General features: G+C 47.0%; 1 protein-coding gene across 1 annotated transcript in view; it reads left to right on the top strand.

Annotated features, from left to right (window-relative positions):
• Fli1 (Fli-1 proto-oncogene, ETS transcription factor) overlaps positions 1-18829 on the top strand; it is a 117270-nt gene that overhangs the window by 80780 nt on the left and 17661 nt on the right. The window contains exon 5 of the mRNA XM_051156134.1: positions 8169-8234. Within this exon, the coding sequence (XP_051012091.1) occupies positions 8169-8234 (66 nt within the window). The remainder of the gene's footprint in view (positions 1-8168; positions 8235-18829) is intronic.

The following is an 18829-nucleotide window of genomic DNA, read 5'->3' as shown; positions in this document are numbered from 1 at the left end:
TGAACAGCCTAGTTTGCCAGAGGTATTGCAAGAGTTACATTTGAGAAGATCTGATGGTTTTTGCTGAGACCTCAGACAGTACTGTGGGGCTGCTGCTTTTCGTGGGCTCCTAGGCTCTGGGCTGGGTCACCCTGTACTGTATTGCGTACTTAGTTGCTATCAGTGCAGTCCATGGTCTCAGTGTAAGTGAGTTCTGTGGAGAGCAGGAACAACACACACTAGCTGGAAAATTAAAAATAAAAATTTCTAAAACTGCATTTGGGAGTTTCTGCGGTGCTGCTAGGCTATCTAGCCACCTCTCCACAGCAGCTGGTGATGCCGGGAGAGGGTCCGCTAGCCCCACTGCAATGACCTCTTGTCCGAGTTGCTGCTACATGAGGTCAGTCCAAGAAATAACACTCTAAGAAGAGGCCGTTTTCTACCTAGTCTTCTCTGCCTTTGGGATGATTAGCAGTTTATAATGATCTGTATTTCTCTGCCTTCCAATGGTTGATGAAAGAGGAAAAAAAACAAAACCAAAAAAAACCCAAAAGAATCTTTGAACCGAGTTCTGCAGTGATCCACACAGGGCAGGAGAGGTGGCCAACATAGAGCACAGGTGTGGGAGCAGAGGCCAGCTGCTCAGAGCACAATCAAACCTGATTACAAGGCTCCTCCAGCAACCACCTGTGCGGGAGGTCAAGCGATCCCTAAGGAAGAAGAAATGGCAGCTGCCTCAGTGAGCTCTACACCAAGGACCCAGTGATGCTGACTTTCACGGTGGTGGAGGCCGCGCAAGGGAAGTCTGCTCAACCACGTGACCTCCAGGCCTGGATTCCTGACCCACCCTTAAACAGCCCAAGTTCCCATTCATTCTCTTCCTCTCCAAAGAATCCAAGCCACAGATTCCAACATGAGATAGATATCTGCTGCTCACTGGTCCAGGGATATGGTGAGTCAGGCAGTGCTCCCCATCAAACCCTGGAAGCCTCCTATTGGACGGCGGCAGATAACAAAGGGTGGAGGTGAAGCAGGAAACAGAGTTTGGTGTTTGGAGGCTAGCAGGGAAAACTGTGGCTTCTCTCCTCCTAAGAATACATGTAAACATTATGGAAGACACCATACAACATACCAAGCTTCCAGACAGAGGGTTTCTATGAGAGATTTTCCAGAGTTGAGAAGAGGTAACATTTGGTTGTTGTGTGTGTGTGTGTGTGTGTGTGTGTGTGTGTGTGTGTGTGTGTGTAAAGTCTTTGAAAGTGCAAGATTAAATTTCCTGGACCTAGAGGATGGTGAGAACAGGAATAGGTCTACCCAAGGAAAGCTTTTTCTGGTACTAAAATGGTTATTGTGGTAAAACACGAGATGCGGTTATGACACAAAGCTGAAAGGAAGACTGGGTCAGAGCAAAAGTTACAATAGGTGTGTTAAATTTAAATTCTGATGAAATGTAACAGAGGATATAATAACCTTTGGAGGTATCAAGATTTAAAATGATCTATGTGGAAATTTTTCTGATCTGTTTTTCCTTCTCGTTTTTAATATAGTTTTCTCCTTTGGAGCCTCAGCTTCTAGAACCCACTGGTTATTGGTTGTACTCAGCTGTGTAGAAGCTATTGGTGGCCATTTATCAGACACTGTCAGCTCCGGGGTGGCTGAGAACTTTTTCCTGTGGACCAACCTGTCTTCAACCCCTTTCTGGTTTTTTCATACTGACTTGGAAAGGCTGTTTCATGTTTAAGAGAGAGAGGCCAGAGCTTGGCTGCAAGGGTGGGGTGAGGAGAACACATGCAGACTCTCAGCACCATCTTATTGGTCTTTTATTAGTGAGCAGCTGGGGCCAAGTATTTGCCCTCTGTCAAGGGGTGGAGGGAAAAGAGTGAGACCCTCAACACAGATGGAGGACACAAAGTAAAAGGTCACTTCAGGAAAACTGGGGGGCTGGAGCCAAAGCACGGATTGTTGGAAGTCAAACCTGCACCAGCAAGATGGCTCAGTGGGTGAAAATACTTTCTGCCAAGCATGACAATCACAGTTCAGTTCTTGGGACCTACATAATGGAAGGACAGAATAAACTCCCATGAGTTGGCCTCTGACTTCCACATATACATTAAAGCAGACAGGTATACACACACACACACACACACACACACACACACACACACACACACATCTTTTCTTTTAAATGTATTTATTTATTTACTGTACATTCCTGATCATAGCATGCCCCTCCTCTCCTCCTGGTCCCACCCTCTCTCCCTCTTCCCCCCTCCCCTACTCCTCAGAAAAGGGGACCTGCCCCATCAACCCACCCCAACACATCAAGTCACATCATGAATGAGCACCTGCCAGGGTGTAGTGATCAACCAGCAAGCAACAGACTCCATGTCAGATACAGTCCCTGCTCCCCTTACTAGGGGACCCACATGAAGCCTGAACTGCCCATTAGCTACATCTGTGTAGGGGGGCCTAGGTCCATTCCATGTATGGTCCTTGGTTGGTTCTGCAGTCTCTGCAAGCCCCTCTGAGCCCTGGCTAGCTGGTTCTGTTGGTCTTCTTGTGGAGCTCCTATTCCCTCCGAGTCTTTCTATCCTTCTCCCCATTTTCCCACAAGACTCCCTATGCTTCACCCAATGTTTGGCTGTGAGTCTCAGCATCTGTTTCAATCCACTGCTAGATGGATCCTCTCAGAGGAAAGCATAGCAGAGTATTGTTAATAATGTCTGGGGTTGGCTCTCTCCCCTGGGGTGAATCTCAGGTTGGGCCAGAGATTGGTTGGACATTCCCTCAATCTCTGCTCTATCTTTATCCCTGCACATCTTGTAGGCAGGGTAAATTTTGGGTTGAAGTTTTTGTGGATGGGTTGGTGGTCTCCTCCCTCCACTAGGAGTCTTGTCTAGTTAGAGGGCGTCTTCTTCAGGCTCCATGACCCTTGCTACTAGGAGTCTCAGCTAGAGTCACAGGAGACAACTTCCTGAACAGAACACCAACAGCTCAGGCTCTAAGATCAACAATTAACGTAAGATATTTTTTAAAGGTCAAAATTGATAGCACTTCTCTAATCTCTTATTTCTGAACTTTTTAAAAAGGAAGATTCCATGTAGGGAAAGAGATGTTCTGGCATCAAATTTACTTTGACAAGAAACTGTGGTTTCTGTGAAGAAGGCTATACTTTAAGCTTTCAAATGCTTAATTATAAATTAAGGAGACATTTTCTATGATAAGGAAGAAATGACAATGTCCTAAGTGCCCCTACCCATGCTGGACTGATGAGCCTTGCCTAGAGGTACTGGCTCTTCACATCTGGGTGGTTCAGCTGGACCAGATAGGATACCTGTAGGGGGTATCAGGTGGAAGATGAAGAGGCACTAGAGTGTCCACAAGCTACTGGAGTCAAGCTGAAATGTCTGAGGGAACTAGGCTCAGGGAGATACCAGCCCAAGTGTCATTCACTTCATATAAACAGACACAGTGTGGACACAGTGGATGCAACTCTGTGATTTCATGACCAAAGCAACTGAGGCTGGCCAGCTTCCGGAGTCCGTTGAAAGGAAGGCACCTTGCAAAGCACCTGTCCTCACCTCTGATACTTGGACCACTGAAGCTTTCAGCCTGAGCTAAGGTCACTGCTGCAGAAGACCTGACAACTCTGGAACAAGATGCGTGACTATGCCTGAATTAAGATGCCGACACAGGCGAACCACACCCCCTTTGCCTCCCTTCTCATCTCCTCCAGATTCCACCTTGAAGGCCAAACCAATATCCCCACAGAGCTTTCCGCTTGTACCCTACCAACAACAGATACCTGCTTTCTAAAAACTCCTCTGCAGTATCCTGGAATGAAGCCAAGTAAACCAAACCCATCTATCCTCTCACTCACCCTGACCTCTTCTCTTCCCCAAACTCTGGATATGATTGGCAGCGACACGGCCCGGAATCTTCCAGACCCGCCCACTGGACAGAGGCACTGTTTACAGCTGAGAATTTGGCAAGTGAGGTCACTCCCTTCCCAGGCCAAGATCAATGACTCCGACCTTGGGAGGCAGGACTGTCTGTCCCCAACTGACAGTTCAGCCACAGGGCCACTGGGGGGAGTTTCGGGATGTCTGGAAGCTCAACAGCTCAGGCCTGAACAGCCAGAAGCAGAAGAAAAGGGGTTTTGTTGTCATTCCTCTTGATTTTCAGAGGAATAGGGTGCAATGCCCATATGGGTCTGACCTGGGAAACATACATAAGCAACCACAGTCTCAGACAATGGCAGCCCCAGAGGATGAATTATGTCAAGTGACAGGGACACCACAAAAAAGGTATCAATCTTGATTCCCATTTTTAATTTAAACTTAATGGAAAACACACTTTGCACTCTTGTGGCATTCCCACCTGCAACTTCAGATGGTCGGGCAAAGGTGATGGCCCAGTCATTAAGCTGAGGAAGTGTTAAACCTTCAAGCTGGGTCTGGCCAGGGAAAGGAGGGCAGGATTCCAGTAAGATAAAGTGCCAGTGGCCTCAGACTCAGTAGTCAGCTGGCTCGTTGTTCAGTGCGCAGAGTCCAATTTCCCTCCCCCCAGGGTGCATTCAGGGCTGTTGCTGGCTGTAGCACAGAGCAAGCCATGGGGAGGTGGGTAGAAGCTTCTGGCACCAGGTCCATTGTCTCCACTGTTCCAGGTGTCCCATCTGAACAGCAAATTAGAGAGACTTGCAGAGCAGAAGGAAGCTCAGAGCCATGCACCTGCAGAACCCCACCCCATCCTTCCCCTTCTTTCTCCTTTCACATCCAGAAGCCAAGTCTAGCATGAACCCACAATGGAAAATGACCTTGTTGGGCTGGGGATGCAGCCCAGTTGGTAGAGTGCTTGCCTAGGATGCAGGTCACTCTCGGTTTGATGCTCTGCACCCTACAGACTGGATGTGCTGGTGTGTGCCTGTAAGCACGTAGAAGCAGGAGGCTCAGGAAGTTAAGATTATTCTGGGCTATGTAATGACTGTTAAGCCAGCCTGGGATACATAAGAATCTTGTCCTCAAGTTCTTCCCTCGGAAGACCACTTTGCTCCCGGCAGCTATAGTCTCATGCTCTTAAGAGCAAAATGTGCCTCAAGTCAGCAGACACATAGATACGCACATGAATGTATCCTGCCACACAGGCACAAATAACTGAGTGGGCAACAGCTTAAATGGAGGTATAACATGCAGGGCATTAGGAAAATCACAGTGTACACTAGCCCCAAGGCCCCTGCCTTCCAACTGCATTTATTTTCCTCCTTTCCTTCCTCCCTCCCTTCTTTCTTTCTTTCCTTCTGTCTTTATTACTTCCCTTTCTTTTATTTACTTACTTATATCTTTCTGAGACAGCCTCGCTATGAACCTCAGGCTACTGGCACTTTCAGTGATTCTCGTGTATTGATTGGTCTCTGGAGTATTGGAATAAACCTACACATGTCCTTGCCCATTGCCTGTACTGCTTTAACCCAAAGTCGGCTTTGGCTTTAGAAATCAGGACAGGTCTTACAGAGCAGCCAGTCAGTTGATCCTGTCTCCTGCCTTGCTGGCTGTGTGACTGTAAGCCTACAGCTTGACTTCTCTGAGTGCTGAGCTCAGCTGTGGAAGGGGAAGAGCAGTGGGTGGCTCCTACAAGGGCTAAGTGAGAGAGGCGAGGGCAATGTCTGGAGGATGGGGAGACAGCTCGGTCAGGAAAGTGCTGGTCCATGCTAGTCTGAAGATCTGAATTCAGTCTCCAGAGCCCATGTAGTAAAAGCCAGCCATGGCAGCATACACTTGTCCCAGTTGCTGTGCCAGCTCTGGGGAAGTGGATACAGGTGGATCCCTGGGGCTTGTGCCTTTATCAGCTGGCTTATGTTCTAATGAGAAGTTCTGAACCAAAACTCAAGATGGACAGATCCTGAGAAATGCACCTACACCTGTGTGTGTAGGGATTCACCAACATGAGAGTACGCACGCACACACACACACACACACACACACACACACACACACACACACACACACACACGTGTCTGGCAGCTCTAATGCGGTTCAGGAGCCCTGTCTTATCTAGTCATTGACTGTGGCTGTTGTTATCAGGAACTCCATAGGACTCAGCAGTACTAGGACTAGCTTAAGTCAGATCCTCCGTAGGAAGAAGAAATCCAAAGCCAAGTGGGAGAGCAGACTCCAGGAATCTTTCCTGGAACAGAAAAGATACCTTTAAAAAATAAAAATTTTTAAAAGTATACAGAAGGCACCTTGGTAGCCTAAGGACCTGGTAAAAAAAAACCAGTGAAAAGAAAACTTGTACCCCTGAGGAGAGGCCAGCCCCTCCCCCGTGGAGGTTGCCTCTCCCCCTGTGAAACTTGAACCGAGACAGTCTTGGGGCAAAATCTCTCCCCCAGGTTACCATGAAATATGTATTTCATGCAGGCTTTGGGGAGGTCAAGTGACCCTTTCTCTTGGCATTCTGGGAGTTTCCTGTGGCTTCACGTGTGCCTGGAGAGGAGCTCTGACCATGGGGGAAATTTAATAAATGTGGTTTATCTGAGCTCCGTCTCTGGCCTAACTTTGCACTAATGACTGGAGTGGTTTGCTGCTCAGAGACCATCATTTTTCTTTATTTGCTCTAGCAGCAAAATTCTGCCCGAGGGAGAAAATGCCTGAGACTGAGGTACAGGCATTCTTGGTCTTACCCCTGAGAGTTTTAGGGTAGTCTCTTGGAGCTTTGGATTCCATTTCTGCAGCTCTGTCCAGTCACGGAGGATTATTTCTCATTGCACTAGAACCCGTTCCTAGCTGGAATTCCAGACAGCAAGGCCAGTGCCCGCAAGTGCTTGTGTAAAGGGTTTTTATTCTGTGTAACTAAAAGCACTCGTGATAACTGCTGGCTCTACTGAACACTTAAAACAAGCTATGGTCTGTGTTGCTCACCTTCCAGGCTTACTTCTCCCGTTCAGTAGGTGTTACTCTCTGCCCGGTACAGGTGAGGGGCACATGACCCAGGGGAGCTGTACTCCAGTGAACTTGTTACTTTGAAGTGTGACCACTTAAACTAAAATGAAGTTGCCACTTTGTCATTAATATTCTTGAAAATGGGTTGTTGCCTTTGGGTGGCTGTGTCCCTTAGAAAATACTATTTACATATCTGCAATTTTGTCTACAGCCGACCCTAAAGGGCACCTGTCTCCTCCTGGCTTTCCTGTAGGAATTGTTTCAGAGCTAGATAGGACACCAGACAGAAGTCTTACGCCCCAAGAGGCTCCTAGGTTGTCCTAATAGGGCCCATATTTACCGTGAATACTCAACCAGAACACCCGTAGCTGGCAGTTGCACCACTCTACTTCTGAGCCCCTCCTTGACTGAAGGCTAAAAAGAAACATGGCTGACGAGCTGTTCTCAGCCTGGCCTCCAGTCAGTCCCTTTGGCCACATGCCCCTGGGAAAAGAGCTGTGTTTAGAGACGCTTTCATAGCCTCAAACACATGTGTTAAGCCTATGGTGTCCTTTGTAAAAAGCAGATGCCATCCCTAGTTTTGAAGGCTTTTAAAGATGTCCCCAGGAGAACCATGAGAAGAATCCTAAAAATGCCTCTATTTTTACAAAATAAACTCTTGGGCTCACTTTAAACAAAGGGACAAATCTAGTTTTAGGAAAGAAAGGGACATTTGTTTTACATGCAATGACAACAAAAAAACCAACCATCCATGCCAAATTGCTTCATTGGAGTTTAGTACAGGGATGTTTACATCAACGCTACTTTCTAGAAGACCATACATCAGCATGTTGAGTTCTACCAGATACCGGGGAAAGTTTCTATTATAGTATCACCAGCCCAGTGCAGGGTCCCACAATCTGCTTAAGCAGCAGCCCACTCAAGGAGCAGCAGCCTCTTACTTGGGCCCCATCTCTAAAGCTTCACCTATTTCTTAAAACCAACATAACAGCTGGGCATGGTAGCATATGCCTGTAATCCCAGCACTCGGGAGGCAGAGGCAGAGTGGATTTCTATGAGTTCAAGTCCAGCCTGGTCTACAAAGTGAGCCCAGGGCAGCCAAGGCTACACAGAGAAACCCTGTCTCAATAAAATCTAAACAACAACAACAAAACAACATGGCAGGAACTGTGGCTTTAGCATACAGGCCTTTAGGGAATAGTCTATATACAAACTGAAGCATGACATTTATGTTTTTTGCTTTCATTGCAGGCTCACTGCTGGCCTATAATACAGCCTCCCACACAGACCAGTCCTCACGACTGAATGTCAAGGAAGGTAAGTCTGTCCCCTCGGATGCCCAGGTTTCCTCCACTGCCAGACACTGCCCAGCTCCATGCTGCTCAGACAGGTGGGAAATGTCACATCTGGACACCCACTCCTTGTTCAGGAAACTTTTTTCTAGTACACAAGATGAAAAAAAAAATTACAAAAAACATGTTTTCCTTCCACCACTAGTTTCAAAACTGCTAGAGAGGCTTTGAAATATCTCATAAAACCATCACAAAGATATAATTTAAAGTCATTACCCTACCCCACCCACCCCCAAGAAAAGCTAATACCCTTCGAGAACAATGGGTCCTGCTAACTTTCCAAGCTAACTGTTGGGGGCTCTCCTGGTGAAGACAATAGAATGTGTGTCCGGCTACCATGTAAAGTTTGTTCTGAAGGTTTTCTGCTGAAGAAAAAAAAATTTAGTATTGTCAATGCATATTTAAGGTGGTGGTTTGAGGATTTGGTTTTGAATAGTTGGCCTGATCTAGTTTGGGTTGGTTTAATCAACCCATTCGTTTGGTTTTGGTCAGCAAGAAAGAAAACTGTCAAAAAAAACATTTTAGTGAACATCACAGGAGGTAGCATTGCTTAGCACCTTTGTCAGACTGAATCTCCAGCTATTTGGTAGAGTACTTGCTTGCCCAGTATGTGTGAGGCCCTGGATTTGATCCAGCACAACACACACACACACACACACACACACACACACACACACACACACACACACACACACACACACCCCACGGTCACATTCATTTATAATATTAATATTGTGGGATTGGACCAGATGCTGTCAGATTTTAACATTTGAATGGATGAGCAATTCATGATATCTGGTTAATTAAGAGAGAAAAGTGAAACAAATTATTATTAAAAAAACCAAAAAGAGTGAAAACAAACCTCATGGCAACAGAGAGGTCCACAAATGAAAGCCTTTGAGTGGGGCTGTCGAGATTATGCAAGTGTGACAGCCATCTCTCTTCATGGACACGCTCCCACCCTAGTTTACCTGTTACAAAAATAGGACGGAGACACAAGGGATTAGCATTGTCACAGGCTCTGGAAAGAGAGCATTTGATTCCAAACAAGGACCAAACAGCTATACCCAAGATTATACCTTTAGCCGTGCAAGACTCTTGTGTTTCCTGCTAATAGTTTTTGATTTGATAGTGACCCAGGCCTTTAATGGGAGAATTATACAACATTAACCATTCTGCTTTTAGGTGTTCTTGTTTTTCCTTCTTTCCTCCTTTCTCTATCACCCAGCCTAGTTTTGTTTCGGCTATTGATTCCCCAAATCAGATGCATGCTTTGTTTTGTGAGAACTCAAGCTCTGCCCACTCATTGTCCAGTCTGATGGTCTCCTGTAACATCATGTTACCCAGCTCTGTAGCAGAGAGTATTTATTTTCATAACGAATACACTGAGGTCCGTGTTAGGATCTATAATGATGATGTGGCGGCGGGGGTGGGGGCGTGGGTTACCATCTGTTATAAGGAAGTTTATTGGGGGAAGGAAAGAGTGAGAGCCTGGAGAAGAGGCAGAGACAGTGAGTGAGCAGTGAGGGCAGGAGCTCGGGGTGGGGGGCACAGAGGGAGAGAAGGGGGGGGGAATGCCTAGAGCAGAGAGAGAAACAGCGGGAACAGAGGGCAAAGAAAGCTGGTGCTGGCAGGACGTCCTTATATCCTGCACACACCTGGCGCACCTGGCAGTTGCTAGGACCCTGAAGGCAGGCCAGCTGAATCGCCTGTATGCTAACAGTCCTGGTCACCTGGCTCCGTTCCATCCTGGCCCTCAGACTCAGGCCAGGTGCAGGGTTCTTCCAGGGAGGGTCAAGTGCTGATGTGATAATGGAGCCACAGCTTGCAGGTTTGGAAAAGATGAGGGAAGGCGGGAAGGATAGGAAGGAAGGAGAGGAAAGGCAAGTTTCGGACTACTGAATTAGGATTTAGTGTACAGCATGCTGGGACCATCTAAACCAATGAGACTTTAGGGTAGATAGAACCAATGGGCTACTTGCTCTTAATAGTTTAAAATATTGCTTTAGGCTGAGAAACTGGTTTGGGGACATTGAAATGTGTCACTAACCAGATCCTTCCAGCTAAGGAGTTCAGCGCAGCCCGCCCCCCCCCCCCCCCCCAGCCCTCTGCTCTACCTGCCAGGCTGAGCCCCTCCTCCGCGGGCCCTTTTGTGTGGTGAGTGCATTTGTCTCGCCGCTGCCTCTTTCAGGCTGCTAGCAGGAGCCGCCAGCCCCTACTGGGTAGCAACCCTTTTCTGAAATGAATTGACTGTAGCATCCAGGCGAATGCGCCGGCTGCCCCATTCAGGTGGTGCAGGGCATTTATCTCCCAGCCTTGGCCCTGGCCTCTAGAGACGATTAAGCCTGTGCTTTGCAGGTGCATCTTTTGTCCCCACTAAAGCTCTCCACTTAAGCGGCTGCCTTTCCCTTTTCGAGGTAGTCTGGCCCAGCGACCCAGCCTGCTACAATACGAAGTACATTAGCAATACAAAGCTAACAAACCCCCCTCCCCCCCTCACTGTCTTCCCACCTCTCTGCCTCTCCTCTTCCCTAATAGCCATCTTTATTTTTTTTAATATTAATGGAAAAAGAAATAGAAGACATCAATGCCACCTTGACTTCTTCTTCTTTTTTTTTTTTTTAAAGAGGCACACACAGCACTCAAAGCAGAGCTGGGTGTGTGCCCATGGGTGCCTTTGCTTCCTGCTCTGCAAAGGACAGGTGCTGGCTGGCATCAGGCACAAAAGCAGGAAGCCTCGGACATGACGTCTGTCCGTTAGTGTATCTTCGTGGTACTTGTCAACCGGCTGCTTTAGTTCAGAATGGCGTGGCCATCCTTCTGGCCTATCTCCTGGAAAAAGAAATGGAGCTATGTAAGGGTCGTGTGTGTGTGTGTGTGTGTGTGTGTGTGTGTGTGTGTGTGTGTGTGTGTGTAGAATATAAGACAAGATCTCAAAACTTAATTTCCACAGATCTTTTAATGTGTTGTGAGCTCGGTTGAACCCAGCTGGGACCGGTGAGCGCTTTCTACCTTTAGTTGTCAGATTTAAAATACTTAACGAGGACCAACAATTATTGCCAACCACCTCCATAGCAGCCTCAGCTGCCACTTATATGGGGTTTTGGAGTGCAGCAGGCGTGGGTACATACTTTGCTTTGGAGCTTTGCGCCATTGTGTGAATCAGCTGTTATTGTGTCCATTCGGTGAGCCGACATGAAAGTGGCTCCCTGAGTGCCCTGTAGCCCCTCAGTGTGTAGAAAGGGAGGCTCCCCTCTCACTACAACTCACCATCATGGGAGAGGAGGGTAGTTGTTGCCAGGGGCTGGGAAGGGCATGAGTGGAAAGGATAGTGGGGGACAAAGGTGCAGTTGGAATGGAGGAACAACTTCTAGGGAACAGTAGAAAAACTACAGTTGACAATAGTTGAGTCAATGTTTCAGAACAGCTAAAAGAAGGAGTTTGGCCAGGCCGTGGTGGCCTTTCCCTTAATCCCAGCACTCAGGAGGTAGAGGCAGGTGGATCCCAGTGAGTTCGAGGCCAGCCGGGTCTACAAAGCGAGTCCAGGACAGCCAAGGCTGCACATAGAAACCCTGTCTCAAAAAAAAAAAAGGAGTTTGGATATTACCAATAAAAATAAGTATATGTGTATATGTGTGTGTACATGTTTGAGCACGTGTGCATGTGCGCATGTGGATGCACACACACGCATCTGCACACATATGGAGACTAGAAGCTGACATCAGGTGTTTCCCTTGGTGGCTTGCCACTTTTTTTTTTTTTTGGACTCAGGATCTCTCCTTCTTCTGTTTAGCTATGCTGGCTGCCCAGTGAGCTCCAGAATTCCTCCTGCCTCTTCCTCCTCAGTGTTGGGATTGTAGGCCCACACTGCAGCCAGCATGCAGCTTTTAATGGCTGCCAGGGACCCAGATTCGGATGCCGGGGCACTTTAGCTGTGGAGGCATCTCCCCAGCCCTAGTGAATACGTTTGTGAAGGGATGGATGGATATGCCAATGTCTTCGACTGGGTTGTCACACACTGCACATAAGCTTTGTAACATCATCCTGTGTTCCCAAAGTACCTGCGGTCATCATGTATTTGTAACATTTTAAAATATGTATCATTTAATGGCCCTTATTATTGTTTTTAGATTACCCGTATTATCAGTATTATCAATATGCCTGGCTAGCAATCAACTAAGACATTGACACTTGTTATATTTTAACCTGGAGCAGGGCAGACATTAATCCTCTAACCTACAGGCAGGCATAGGATCCCTGCTCAATCCCGTGCCATCTGCTTCCAATAACTTCTATTCAGCTACCTCCCATCCAATAATCCCAAATACTTGTTAATGTTCTTCATCTGGGCCAAATTCTCCATCCATGCCGGCCATGTGCTTCTCCTCCATCTAACCCATGGCAGCCTTCCTGTCCTCCTCTGGTCTTTCTCCTTCTTCTTCCTGGTGGGTCTCTCTTCTTCTTCCCAGGATTCCTCTCTCTCTCTCTCTCTCTCTCTCTCTCTCTCTCTGTGTGTGTGTGTGTGTGTGTGTGTGTGTGTGTCTTTCTCTCTCTGTCTCTCCCTCCCTCCCTCCCTCCTCCACTATCTCCTCTGCCCTGCCCAGGTGGGATGGCTTTTTATTAATCAAAAGGTGGGTCACAGAGACAGCAAGCAGTAATTAGCATCAAAATACATTAGACCATCCCCCAACACTTACTGCCAAAGTTCCTCCTCAAAAACACAGCCCTTTCTCTTCTAGCTATCTTTTCCTAACTGTGATTGAGCTTATACCACATTTTTCTCTGTCTCTGTAGTTTTCTTGGTGCTGCCTCCAGCTACAATCCTGTTCTCTTTCTCGAAAGGATTCCATACACAGCCTCCAATTGGCCATATTCCTTGGTCTTGACTGTATAGTCAGGCCCTTGTAGACTTTGTAAAACAATGCCGTCCTAGAACAAGTAATTTGTGACTCCCCTCTCTGCAGCAACATGGAGCCCTGGTGCTCACTGCAGGGCAATGAGGGCTGGAGGCCAGAGGCTGCAACAGGTAGAAGGGCTTGGTGTTGCGCAGACACAGACGCAGACACAGAGAGCGCTGGAGATAGAAGCTGGTGACATTTCACTGCCTTTGAATGTGCAGAATGCCACTGAGTTTTATACCAGGATGTGATTAAAATGGCAAGTTTTACTTCAAAATATTTAAATGCACGAATAAAAACAAATAGTGATGCTAAGGGTCCAAGCATAATGGATTAATTCTAAATCTTTACTGGGTACTTACCAGGCGTTAAGACATTTTTTTTTTCTTAAGTTCTCCAGGCTTCGCCTAACCTGCTACCTAACTTGACAAGCCCTGCTTCATAGTACTGAAAGAGGGTAGCCAGCACATCTCGGGGGCCACTCCAGAACTCTCTGGCTCCTTCTGACCTTGCCTGTCCCCAGGTCATCCTAGACAAAGACCTGTGGATACACTGATCCTATGCATGGGCAGGTGAAAGGAGTCTCACCGCTGATGACGTCATTATTACTGCTGTTGACAGCTAGGTATGAGAATAGAATTTCACATCCCAGAAACCCCCTGCTTCCATGCCTTCATTTGGCCTATAAGAAAAGATCAGGTGTTGCTCACTGTGTTTATGGGAGAACACTGACTATCTAGAAGCTAAGTGGCCTTCCCACATAAGCCTTCTAGAGCCAAGCTTGGCCCCACTCTCTTCTTCCCTACTGCATACTGCAATCTGGAATGTGGCTGCAGATCTTGGGTTATGGATCCAAGACCCCAGCTTCTCTTTGCTTTTCTGGGCAGCTCTTGCCATGGGGCCCTCTGCAATGTGCCCACTGGCCCCGCAGCAGGCAAGAGCAGGCCTTCAGAGCTGCTCTGCATGCCTATGGCCCTCATCCTGCCTCTCTCTAAATGCCTCCTCTAGCTCTCCAAAGGCAGAGGATATTGAGATCCTTGTTTATAAACTCCTGGAAGTCATGACTGCCAAGGCCTGGTGGAGCTCTGAGCTCCTAGCCTTTGAGACTTGATGTCGAATGTGAAAACCGCGGCCCCAGCTGCCAAGGGTGGATGGCCCACAGACGCTCACTCCATCACTGGCAGTTACCTTGACTGATGGATAAAAAGTCTGTCTTCTGACTTGCCAAGGATTGAAGAGCGGGGACTAAATCACTGCTCTGTCCCGTATGCTGAATGCCCAGCTGGTATTTATGGATTATACTTGAGAGAGCCTCTCCTCTCAAGAATTCCAAGAACAGGGGCCAGGCATGGAGTAGCAACCCTTCTCCTACGGCCATTTGTTACTTACTAAACACTTTCACATCCATCATCCTGTTGTGCCTCGCACCATCACCATGAGACCGCAGACTTTCTTGTCCTCATTCTGCAGGTAAGGATGATAAAGCCAAGAGCTTACAGCATTCCTTAGATGACACCCCTATTTGGGGACAGAACAGGACTCAACTCTGAAGAGGTTGTCTTCACTCCCCTGCAGGGCTGTGCCCCACATTTTAATTTTTTTTTAATTTTTTTAATATTTATTTTTTATGTATATGAGTGCTTTATCTGCATGGACAGCTGCAAACCAGAAGAGGGCATCAGATCACATCATAGATGGTTGTGAGCCACCATGTGGTTGCTGGGAATTGAACTCAGGACCTCTGGAAGAGGAGACAGTGCTCTTAACTGCTGAACCATCTCTCCAGCCGCTAATCTCAATATCCTAAACATTTGTCAATGAATGTTTTCCATTTATCTAAGGTAGACACTCACCTCCTATTTCAGTGTTATATTGGTGGAACTACAGTATGACCTTGGGCAAGGGTTTGCTTTTTCTATCTTGGCATATTATTTGTGTGTCTGTCACAATGCCTGGCAGAAACACCTCAACAGGAAAAGATATAAATGTTGTGGTTTGGGGGAGACTTCAGTGCTCCATAGTGGAGGAAGCACTGTAGATGTGGTGTGTGATGACGATGAAGAATGTTCTGGTAGTGGGCATTCACATGGTGGTGGGCCAGGAATCAAGGGCTAAGCTATACCCTTCATTACTAGTCTACCCCTAGTGATCCGCTTCCTCCAAGAAGTCTCTGTCCCGGAAAGGATCCATGACACTGTACCGCCCACTGGGTAGCAAGCATCCGAAACATGAGCCTGTGGGAGACATTTCCGGTTAAGCCACAACACTCATTTCCTCATGTATAAAAATGAGGGCAGCTGCCATGCCCTTGTAAGTCAGCATGATGTCTGACATGCCAAAAATGCTTGATAAAATTATATTAATAGCGGTACATTATTGTGATTTATGACCAAAATTATAATAGTAATTAACATTATTGTTGGGAAAATATTCCAGTGTATGTGAGGGTTACCAGCTGCTAACAATGTGAAGATAATTGCAGTCTATTGGGTTGGGTTGTACAGCACTATGTAGGGTGCTCTGCCGTAGCCCAGACAGACAAGCTGCTCAAATGCTGTAAAACCACATTCACAGATGCAAAGTCACTTGTCACATTCAAGATCTCTGAGGGTAAGGAAGGAACCAAAAATTAGGAAGAACTACAGCTGAAAATATCAGCTGAATACTTTATATAAGACAAAAAAAAAAAAAAAAAAAAAAATCAGAGGTTGTATAATGTGTGAGCTGAGCCCAGGGTCACACACTGAGCTGGAGAAGTCCAAGACCAGAAGCACTACTAACCACAAGAGTTTTGTATAAGAGAGATTCAACCTGTAGAGGAATGTTATTTTCATGTTTATATTACATTAATTTATTTTGTCTGTGGTATGGGTGTTTACACATGCCATAGCTCAGTGTGGAGGTCAGAGTTGGTTCCTTCTACCATGTAAGTTCTGGGATTTGAACTCAGGTCTTCAGGCTTAGCAGCAAGTGCCTTTACCCACTGAGCCATCTTGCTGGCCCTGTACATTCATGCAAATGATGCAGATGGTCAGTACCTTAGTGAGGAGTGGACTCAAATTCTGTGGGTCATTCTCTCCTCTCCCAGTCAGTCACTGAGTCTTTGGCTTATGGAGGATTTGCTCCATACAGTACATGTTGGCAAATGCTGGGAATATGATAGCCAAGAGATGCCAATCAGACAGACTGACAGATGAGCAGGACAGTCTCAGAAAGTCTTCTGGCTGCCCCCTGTGCACACCCTGTCCATCAGTGTTCAGGACGTTACCATTTGAGAGGTTGTGGTGAAATGTGGGGGGCCTCTGGACAAGCTAGATATGGATACAGAAATGAAGGAAGGGAGTAACTCTGAGTCTGGGGTGTGGATAGGCACTGTCACATGGGACCATGTGTGTTCTGCATTATATTTTGAAAAAGGTGAGTTCCTAAACAACTGAAAAAAGGGTCAGTGGGTGACGTGGGTGAGGGAGGGATCCTTGTGTAGGTCTCCAGCAGTGGCTCCCCAGCCTGGGGCCAATGTGCTAAGGCAGTTCATGGGGAGACCCAAAGCTCAGATATGTCAGATATGGAGCCTGAAGCAGGAGGCAGGAATTTCTCTCAAACTTCTCAGGCCCACGGGTCGTGGCCTAGAGCTGAAATGAAATGGCCGTGGATTTACAATGGTTCAACAGAGTGATGGGCCAGGGCAGGCTTCACTTGCCTCTTTTACATATCCTGGAACTTTTCCGTGACTTTAAAGATGTAGATAAGTTTTATATGAATGGGAGAAAATCTAAATGAGTAGAAATGCTTTGTTCCTCGTCCACACGGTCAATGAGAGTGATCTGCTCTTAGGCGTACACTCTGGGAGGCCCAGCACTCAAATTGTAAGTTTATGGGATGGGGAGGGTAGGTGAGCACAGAAACCAGAATGGAAAGGAGCTCTGTGTGTGTGTGTGTGTGTGTGTGTTTGTGTGTGTGCGCGCATGTGCTTGTGTGCATGTGGACATGGGCATGTGTGTGTGCAAGTGTTTGCTGGTGTGTGTGTGTAAGTGTTTGCTGGTGTGTGTGTGTGTAAGTGTTTGCTTGTGTGTGTGTGTGTGTGTGTGTGTGTGTGTGTGTGTAAGTGTTTGCTGGTGTGTGGGTGAGAGTGTACAACTGTGTAGTTTTTGAATATTTCTGTGGTCCAAAAGCAAGATCTGAGATTATGGATAAACAGTAGTTTTTCTCTCCCCAGTTTCTTTTGTTTTGTTTTGTTTAATTCCAGAGTTAATGTTTTATCTGTTTCTTATCTGACCCTTTTTCACAGATGTGTTGGGTTTTTTTAATTTTTGTTTTTATTTACTTATTTTTGAGAGACAGAGAGACAGAGACAGAAAGAGAGAGAGAGAGAGAGAGAGAGAGAGAGAGAGAGAGAGAGAGAGAGAGAGAGACTGGAAACAAAGAATCGTTGTCTATAAGCCTGGGCAGGCAGGAAACCCCAATCTCAAGGGAGTTCAGCCAGCCAGCCTGGCCCTGAAGTCAGACTCCAACTTTCTGAATTCAATTTGACAGCTTGTCTGGGACACTTTCTAAGTAACCATTATCCTTCCTTTCTCTAAGTAAAAGAACTGTTATTCCCTTCCACGGGTGTGCTGGGTGCTGTTACCGCACACATGTGGCCCTACGATGACGAGCACACAGCCGCTCGAAATTACTGGAAACAGTTTGCACGTTTCCTAAGACAAGTGTAGATCTGTTCTCGGCTAATGAACAGAAGATTTGAGGTATTATTCCTCCCACCTGGTGAGAAATAGGTACATTGGGGGCAGGCTAGTCCTGGTGTTGCGTATGCACATGCTATTCTTATTAGGGTTTCTTTGAAACACACGCACACAAGCATATATAGTCACATCAGCCTTGAGCTGCAGGTTGCATGAGGCAGACTGGCACTGTGAGAGGTGACTTCCTAGTGTACAAAGGGACTCTGCAGTCCCTGGAAGCTTGACCATCCTGAGTCCACTGGAACTTTGACATCACAGCTAAGGGACTATGCAGCAGCAACCCCCTCTTCCACTGTGTTTATATTTGAAATCCAGACCCAACACTGGAAGGCCCATGTACCTTCTAGACAACTGTGAGCTCAGAGCTGGGACAGCTTTGCCACTTAAGACACATTTGCTCATGTGGGTCTGCCCTCCCTCAAGTCTGAATGAAACTCTGTCTAATATGTCTTCAGTCAAAGGTTTGGACCGCCTCCCCCCACTTACCCTACCCATACCCAGGGACTCACTTGCACCTTCTGAGGCCCAGGGCCCCATGGCATCACCAGGTTCTAGTCTCCTCTGCATCCATTTTTTGAGGTGTTCTGTTTGCATCCACTGTTCCTCCCACTTAGTATTGGACAAATTCCAGAGGGTAGTTTTTCCTCTCATATAACTAAAGCCTGCTGGAGACAGGAGCCATTGGATGGCCAGACAGAAAGTAGACCTTAGCCCCCCATCTCCCAAAAGCCACTGTAGGCCAGCCATCCACGACATTTCTAGTGGGGAGACTGTTTTGACTTTGTCTCCTGTGGGGGCTGTGGGGTGTACCCTCTCTTCCTCTCAACTAGCCCTCACTGCCCCGTGATGTAATTCACTCTGAAGCTGTGATTGATCCCATCCCAAAATAACAAGGGAGGAAGTCTCGACGTGCACATGTC

This window comes from Acomys russatus, chromosome 14 (assembly GCF_903995435.1).
Source record: "Acomys russatus chromosome 14, mAcoRus1.1, whole genome shotgun sequence".
Classification (NCBI taxonomy): Eukaryota; Metazoa; Chordata; class Mammalia; order Rodentia; family Muridae; genus Acomys; species Acomys russatus.
The sequence above is the reverse complement of the archived record's forward strand: the minus strand, read 5'-3'. Positions and strand labels throughout refer to the sequence as shown.